Source organism: Enoplosus armatus, chromosome 5 (genome assembly GCF_043641665.1).
Source record: "Enoplosus armatus isolate fEnoArm2 chromosome 5, fEnoArm2.hap1, whole genome shotgun sequence".
In the NCBI taxonomy this organism is placed as follows: Eukaryota; Metazoa; Chordata; class Actinopteri; order Centrarchiformes; family Enoplosidae; genus Enoplosus; species Enoplosus armatus.
Genome location: NC_092184.1, coordinates 9,137,156 through 9,145,319, shown reverse-complemented (window position 1 = coordinate 9,145,319; position 8,164 = coordinate 9,137,156). Strand labels below are relative to the sequence as shown.

The window sequence follows — 8,164 nt, the reverse complement described above, 5'->3', positions numbered from 1 at the left end:
CGGAAATGAATTGTTGAAGTCTAGCACAAGATGAAACAAATCAGGCAAACACACTAACACTCTTATTTCCAGGTAAACGCAATAATCCTGCAAAACACTGATTCATTAACTCCTTCCAATTCACAGCCCTTAGACTGTGTTTTTAGAACCAATTCATAAGTTTAGTTTCAAATAAAACCAAGACGTGTTCGACTGTTCATATTATTTGCTGTTGGCAACTTCCTGTTCTGCTGGCCAAACATTTTCCTGAATCTAACTGTATATTGTTTATCCAGAGGCAGTTTCTCTCCATTTATAATTCATCAGAAACTGTTAATAAAGATTATGTTGATACCATTTGAGTTTAAAATAGCAATTTTCAGCTATGTTGTTTTAGTATAATTTGACAGCAGAAACAAAGAGCTGTCGCATTATCTTGCACTTATTCACTTCTGCTGCCATCATCTTTACTTTTTAAATGAAAGCCTCAAACCCCTTTTAATTAGCTTTCAATTATTCATGTGTGTACTTGATAGGCTACATGTTCTACATTTTGGGTCTTTGATAACTGACTGGTTGCCTTGGAGATGTTGCGATAACTAAAATTAGACGAAGGGAAAAAACAAACCTTGTAAAAAAAAAAAACGACCTTTATTGAAGACATTCTTGAATGTCGACAGCTGCATTTGATATTAGAGTGGTATTCAAAGAACAATAAAAAGACATTGGGACATCACATAAAAAAATATTTTTCAAAGTAAAGAAAAATACACTACTGACTCAGAAATCTCATTTTTGAGTTTTTAACACCTAAAGACTAGTTACTTTCATACTGATTTGTAGTCCTCCTAACTTGTTACACAATATGGCAGGGATAAAGAACTACCACTAGAAAATCCCAAACTTAAGATATGTAGTGTTAACTTTACAAAAAAAGGAGAATAACACTGTACATCTTAAAAACATTAAATATACACATGTTCTTGTTCAATCTCACTTCTGTTTCAAGATGGTGAATTAAGTATATTAGGGTTATATGGCATAAACAAAACATCAGGTCCCATCCCTATGCAATCTACTCATCATCCTCATCATCATCTTCGTCCTCCTCGTCACCCTCCTCTTCTTCCTCGTCATCATCATCATCATCTGCTGCAGCAGCCGAAGCTGAATCCACTTTGCCCTTCGTGCGGTAGGCAACGATATCCTGTAGAAAGCAAATCTTTCAAGTTTGGGCCTCAAAAACAACAAAATCAAGTCTAGCTTAGTCTACTGACCTTGTCATATTTCTCCTTCAGCTTGGCAGCCTTCTTCTCATATGGCTGCTTGTTCTCAGAAGATGAGCTGTTCCACATCAATCCCAACTTCTTTGCTGTGTCCCCAATGGTGAGTCCAGGATTCTCACCTTTCACCTTAGAGCGAAAGTCTGCACAGAACAGGAAGAATGCAGACCTGCGGGGAAAGAATGCGTCACTGTTAAAGATATCATAATCCACTTAGCACTTATTGTCAAAAAGTACATAGTGTGGAGTAAGTTGATTATGGTACATACGGTGGTCTCTTGGGGGCGTTGGGGTCCTTGAAGCGCTTCTTCTTCTGGCCCTTGGGGGGAGTGTAATTTTTCATTTCCCTCTCATAACGCACCTTGTCAAGTTTGGCCATATCTTCAAACTTGCCTTTCTCTTTTGGTGACATTGTCTTTGGGAAAACACAAGCAGCTTAAACAACCTAGAAGATATACACTCATTGAAAGAAAATATTGGATTCAGAGAATATTTATAAAATAATACTAAAAAAAAAAATAATAATTCAGATATTGGGAGCTTTTTTTTTGTACCTTCCATCGCTCAGAGCATTTCTTGGAGAACTCTGAAAAGTTGACAGAGGCACCAGGATGTTTCTTCTTATGCTCCTCTCTGCATGTTTGCACAAAGTAAGCATACGAGGACATTTTGCCCCTCGGCTTGTTCGGATCCTTTCCCATCTTGGATGGCTAAATAGAGAGATAGAAAAAAATATGTATGTTGTGAGAAAAATGTATCCAAGTCTACTCATGCAGTGGCAGTATCTGAACATCCCCCTAGTCAATTGTCTGCCGCTTGCTTTGTCAGTTCCATCTATTGTTTAAAATGGGTGGTGGGAGGAGGGTGTCTGGGGTGAGTGATAATTCTTTGTATGCAGAGGCCAACATGATACTTATTTTAATCCTACTCTGAACTACACATTAGTTTACTGGCACTTTACTTCCAGTGTCTGTACACAGTGATACAGTACAGTGCGAGTGAAAAACAGCACAGTGCGTTATATTATCTAGTAACATTAGCCTCCCACTGATGTAACGTGTAGCTAACCGGCTTGGGGATAAATATGAATACATTAGCATTAGCTTCTTATACCGCCTTTGATTGTTCGATAGCTGTTAGCCATTATGACTCGGCTTCTGCTTTGTGTCATCTTGCTTTTAGCGTTAGCCTTTTAGCTAGGCTAGCGAGTTTTAGCGAGTGCTCATTTCATGAGACGATTATTAAAATGGCTGATTAGATTGCTAACAATGGCTAGCAAACTGCTAGCATACACCACCCGTTCTTCTAACCTATTATCAGGCCTCATATTAATCTCGATGGCCTGTCTGGATATTGTAGATTATTGGATCTAAATTCTGAATCAAAGTGCCGCTAATATTGGAGAAAGACACGCCTGCATCACTACACCCGGGCAGCCTCAGCGCCGGTCAGCGGTATTAACCTACGTTCACCTTCCAGCTAGCGTTAGCTTTCATGATAGCAACACGGCCACACCAACCAGCCACCATTGTCAGGCTATACGAGTTAGCTCGTCGCTGTTAGCTGGTAACACATAAACGGACGTTACGCTAACCCGAGCGTAATAGTTAACTTGGTCATTGGGGGAGTTATCCTCCTCTCTGTTTCGGTTATTATTTATGGCCACTACTAATGTCAGCGTTGGGTAACTATATAGATAAGTTAGCAAGACAGTGTTAAACATCAGCAGGCGCTTTATTCCGCGTTAGCCTCCTATCCAGCTCAGTCATGCAACCAAACATGTACAACACCAATGTGCATTGTGCTAACCATTACCGCAGCCCTGTGTTTCATTCACCACAAGTACACACAAGTTAATAAGTTAACATTTATTATACTTACCCCTACAACGCTACAAGACGCCAGCTGAACGTCGGCACGTCTCAAACAATGGAACGAAAAGCAGTGTTTTTTCTGTGTGGCAGTGGTGAGGATCCCTGTGTGTTTATCCCTTGTGTTGAGCTCCGGCTGTCGGACATTGGCTGCCGTCAACTCCTTGGTGTATCTTATTGGACACTCACTGTGGGCGATGGCGCTAAACTTGAATGATAAACAGTCAGCGCCTTTATTGAAGAGAAGGGAAAGATGCATGAAAGTAAAGTGAAGATGTGATAGAAAACAGTGCGCAATTATGTGCGGAATAAGTACACATATCCATTACTGAAGCAAAAGTAATACCACTATGTGAAATTACTCCAAGTACACATATTTATTTGTGCATAAATATGTAGGCAACATTTTAAAACTGTAGCTGGTCAATGTGGAGCTAATTTTATTTTATTTTATTTTCTATTTACAGATTTAAAGATTAAGATTATTTGATCACTGTCTGGTTGAGTAGGAGCCTGTCTGTGAATTAGGTTGAATATATATGTAATAATAAATATATAATAATATATAAATATCATAAATTGTAAAAAGATGAGTCTCCTGAAATAAAGGAGCAGATGGGGTGCAATAATTTGAACTACTTTATATACATTACATATACATACACTAAGATGATTCCATGTTATTTAAAATATATTTATATGCAAAGTAACCAGTAACTATAGCTGTCATATACAGTAAATGCAGTGCAGTAAAAAGTACAGTATTTCTTTCTTAAATATTGTGAGTTGAAGATTAAAACATAGAATGAAATGACCCAAGTAAAGTTCATCAAAATTGGATTTAAGTACAGTACTTGCGTAAATGTACTTAGTTATTTTCAACCTGTCAGTAACAGACATGAAGAAGGCATCTCTGGCAATGTTGAATGTTTAATGCAACATCTCCCCTGCTGAGCAGCTCACAGCGGCTGTTCAAATGTTGTACGTTTCCATAACCACAGCACCTAGAGACACCTGCTGGGATCAGCTCTGCCTCTGTACAGATTAATACCTGAAAGAGAAACACACAGGCTCAAATTTAGGATCTACAGTTGTCAGTTACACTTTTCAGCAAGCCATCCATGAGGTGAACTTTCTTCTGGAAGTGGGAATGGAAAGATTTCCATTACACCGAAAGCAACTGTAACACTAGTGTACCAAAACAGTGGTCACCAATGGCAACCAAAGGTAACGTTAAACCAAGTATATATGCAAAGATTGAAAGAAACTTGTCAACTAACTTGAAAGTAACTTAATCTAAGAAATGTAATATACGTTTTGAACTGCAAAAACATTTTACATTTGATTTAACAGGCATCAGATTATTTTCTTACATTTCTATTACATCTTGGTTTACTGTAATATGCTAGGTCTATCTCCTTAGGTTGTAATTAGGCTATATGATAGACAGTGATGCATTATACTGTATATTTTTAGTTGGAATAATTCCACAGTATTATTTTGGACTGTTAGAGAGTCCCGTTTTATTATAATTACTCTTGTAGTTATACTTTAATTTTGAGGTACAGTATTGTAAATATTATTGTGTCACATTTAATTTCCCTGTTCATGCCCCCTCGCCTCAGGGTAATTTTGGTTCCTACCTGCTGTTGTGAGTGTAAGAAAGGGTGTAATTTTCATGGGATAGGGGGACATGTCCCCCTCATGTCACAAAATCCTGTTTTGGTCCCCCTCACTTTTGTAGTTTCAGGTTGACTTTCTTACAATCAGAAACAGACTTCATGAGGGTGGCCTGAGGGCCCGACGTCCTCTAGTGGGCTCTGTGCTCACTGCCCGGCACCGTGGAGCTCCCTTGGCATTTGCCATAGAACACCAGAATTGGCAGGTCCGCCACTGGCGCCCTGTGCTTTTCACAGATGAGAGCAGGTTCACCCTGAGCACATGTGACAGACGTGAAAGGGTCTGGAGAAGCCGTGGAGAACGTTATGCTGCCTGTAACATCGTTCAGCATGACCGGTTTGGTGGTGGCTCAGTGATGGTCTGGGGAGGCATATCCATGGAGGGACGCACAGACCTCTACAGGCTAGACAACGGCACCCTGACTGCCATTAGGTGTCGGGATGAAATCCTTGGACCCATTGTCAGACCCTACGCTGGTGCAGTGGGTCCTGAGTTCCTCCTGGTGCACGACAGGCAGTTCCTGGAGGATGAAGGAATTGATACCATTGACTGGCCCCCACGTTCTTCTGACCTGAATCCAATAGAACACCTCTGGGACATTATGTGTCGGTCTATCCGACGCCGCCAGGTTGCACCTCAGACTGTCCAGGAGCTCAGTGATGCCCCGACGTTGTCAGACATGCTTACAAGCACGTGGGGGCAATACACAGTACTGAGTACCATTTTGAGTTGCTGCAATGGAATTTCAGCAAAATGGACTATCCTGCCGCATAATTTTTTTCACTTTGATTTTCGGGGTGTCTTTGAATTCAGCCCTGTGTAGGTTGATAATTTTCATTTCCATCAAACGATGTGGCATCCTTTCGTTCCTAACACATTACACAGTCCATATCAGTATAGATATCTGCATGATTTTTTTCCCATTGAGATCTGATGTGTTTTCAAAGTGTTCCTTTAATTTTTTTGAGCAGTGTAGAAAACAAAATAACCAATTTTAGCTTAACTTGTTATTTGCTTGACTGATTTAAATGTTTGGTTTTTTTTACTTTATTGTTTCCCCCCACTTCTGAAACATACACCCTTGAGTGTAAGAGGGAAAGTCTGGTGAGAACCTTGAGTTAGGTGTGTTTACTGTCCTGTTAGAACTGATTAAAAAAGATTATTCAAAGAAAAGATGCACCCTGCTTATTACCTGTAGCCTGGAGTGACTGGTGCACATTTCACATCAATAATTCAGGGTTATGATCTAATAGTAAAAATTTTTTGTAGAGGACAAACAGTGGTGGGATCCATATGAAACATCTCATGGAAGACAATTCATCTACCGGCCAAACTCAGCTGCAGAGATCCTGCTGTAAGTTCTAATTATGGGCTGGTAAAGTTCTGAATAGGAATGCAGAGTTTGTGTGTTTGTTTGTGTGTAATTGTATGTCTATGTTGATGCATATGTAGGTGCCCAACGTCAACTTCATTTATAGACTCGTATTCACAGTCTGGACCTTTTGGTTCAACTGTGTACAGTAAGGATTTTTGCTGGAAGCCAGCCCGTAAACCTGAATGCCTTTGCACAGGAACAGCCTCAGGGCAGAGGAGAAACAACCCGCATCCCAGTCAGGTTGGTATTTAGGCTGTGTTAGCCTCAATTTTACATTTATAGTTGAATGCCATGCTTGACCTCTCACAGTGTATCGTAACCTTTAAATCAAGCTATTTTCCTCTAGTCTTTCATGATGTGGAGGCTGCCCAGGGACGCTACACAAAGCTCTGAGTATGTCAGCTCCCCTTGGAAATGTCCCCCATCTGAGGTGGAGATCCGTAAGGCCTTGACAGCACAGTACCGCTCCACCTACAGATGTGACTTCGTGGGTATGCCTCAAGGTAGAACAAGTCTGCTGGTTCAATCTTGTTTATATGAAAGCATGTGAGAACATGCCTGAACTAATGACATTCAGGCATGTCTAAATCAAACCATCACTGTTATCATAATGTCTCGTTCTATATCTTGTTTTACTTTTCTTGTGGAACTTGTTTGACAGGATATGATGACAGTAATTATGCAGAAAGAAGACTTGTACCTGTGCACAGCATGCTCACAGTGCCGCTCCCTACTGACACAGATGTGAGGGACAACTACCGCCAGCCAAAGCAAAAGCCTGAACTGCTGGGCAATCACTCTCACAACAGCTACAACACAGATCCGAACATGGCCTGTCGTGGTATAGGTACGATTCGATTTCTATCATTTGATCATCTTTTGTGTGTTGCACTTCCAACTGTTGTGCAAAGGCACGTCCATGCTCAGCAGAAAAGATCAGATTTGACAGGAAAGAGAGTCCCAAATGTCACATGTGTGATAAAGTCTCTGCCTCCCCTGGAGCTGCAGCCGTTACACAGAATTCTACCTGAGGAGGGTTAGCGTCAACTCATGCCTTTGAATGTGTGAATGCATTTCAACAGGTTGCTTCATGATTTTGATTTTGACAGACAGGTAATCCATGTTTTGTGTCTTTTGGCTTTGCAGAAAAGGAGGCTATAAAAACTGTTTTGAGTACAGACACATATCCAAACAGCAGGGAGAAAGTGAATAAACTTCCAGCAGTTGTGTTTAATTCCTGCTCACCAGAGTGGATATCAAGTTGGCCGGGACCTCACTGAAACTTGCTTATGTTAGTAGTTTGTTAATCTGTGTTTGTATTTTGTGTTTTTATGTCATTCTTTTTCATGGTAGGGGGAAAAATGTAATAAATCATATAATATGAATATATAATATGAAACAGTGTAAATGTCTTACAGATGTTTTTGTGTGGAACTTGTGTGATGTGATAATTAAACATCTCTGCCTGATGAAAAGATATTTGTCTGCCTTCATGTTTTATCGCCCCCATAAATAAAATAAAAGTTGCATTGATTTGATGGGTTCTATCTGCACAGAATATCACTTTTTGATTAATCATTATTCTGTTTTGCATAGCAAAATACTGTTTTCCAAGTCTTTCTAAAAAGGAATATGAATTATCTTTTTGTTTAATATATTCATTCTCTTGGGAGTTGCAATGAAAGTGTAAAAATGCATCAATACTAATGAGATTAACTGAACCACGATTACCTGAAAATTACTACAATAGTTAACTGATTAAAGTACAATGTAAACAGTGCAATATATTGTTAGTTAGAGTTAACATGGCTGTTTCTCTCTCCGTAAGTGCAGTGTGTCTTGTCTTCAGTTTTGTAGTCTCAGTTGTCACTCTTGGTTTCTTAGTTACCATGGGGCCACCTGCCCTGCGCAGGTGTAATGTTAGAGTGAGTGTCGGGTGGACTAATGTGAGATCTGTCTGATTAACATCTGTTTTG

The 8,164-nt window shown here is 39.9% G+C and overlaps 2 protein-coding genes across 3 annotated transcripts; one reads left to right on the top strand and one right to left on the bottom strand.

Annotated features, from left to right (window-relative positions):
- Positions 1–612: 612 nt before the first annotated feature.
- Positions 613–3,277, bottom strand: hmgb1b (high mobility group box 1b). The gene is made up of 5 exons (XM_070906609.1): positions 3,144–3,277; positions 1,817–1,972; positions 1,532–1,677; positions 1,257–1,431; positions 613–1,186 (listed from the first exon to the last, which is right to left on the bottom strand). Exons 2-5 carry the CDS (start codon positions 1,961–1,963, stop codon positions 1,055–1,057), a joined length of 600 nt encoding a protein of 199 aa, XP_070762710.1. The 5' UTR covers positions 1,964–1,972; positions 3,144–3,277; the 3' UTR covers positions 613–1,054.
- Positions 2,934–7,622, top strand: tex26 (testis expressed 26). 2 transcript variants are annotated; one of them, XM_070906608.1, is made up of 6 exons: positions 2,934–2,946; positions 6,083–6,167; positions 6,266–6,428; positions 6,535–6,691; positions 6,850–7,224; positions 7,335–7,622. In XM_070906608.1, the coding sequence occupies exons 1-6, from the start codon at positions 2,934–2,936 to the stop codon at positions 7,466–7,468; spliced, it is 927 nt and encodes a 308-aa protein (XP_070762709.1). In that variant the 3' UTR covers positions 7,469–7,622. The 2 variants fall into 2 exon arrangements, 1 of the variants encoding a protein (XP_070762709.1); XR_011597352.1 differs by lacking the exons at positions 2,934–2,946; positions 6,083–6,167; positions 6,266–6,428; positions 6,535–6,691 and having other exon boundaries at positions 6,917–7,035; positions 7,335–7,466.
- Positions 7,623–8,164: the final 542 nt, after the last annotated feature.

Bases quoted from the DNA above. Each gene is read 5' to 3' on its own strand.
- hmgb1b (XM_070906609.1), bottom strand. From the start codon at position 1,963: ATGGGAAAGGATCCGAACAAGCCGAGGGGCAAAATGTCCTCGTATGCT. The intron at 1,432-1,531 runs GTATGTACCATA...CTTTCCCCGCAG, and splicing joins AACGCCCCCAAGAGACCACC to GTCTGCATTCTTCCTGTTCT. The intron at 1,187-1,256 runs GTCAGTAGACTA...TGCTTTCTACAG, and splicing joins TGAAGGAGAAATATGACAAG to GATATCGTTGCCTACCGCAC.
- tex26 (XM_070906608.1), top strand. The intron at 6,168-6,265 runs GTAAGTTCTAAT...ATGCATATGTAG, and splicing joins TCAGCTGCAGAGATCCTGCT to GTGCCCAACGTCAACTTCAT. The intron at 6,429-6,534 runs GTTGGTATTTAG...ATTTTCCTCTAG, and splicing joins ACAACCCGCATCCCAGTCAG to TCTTTCATGATGTGGAGGCT.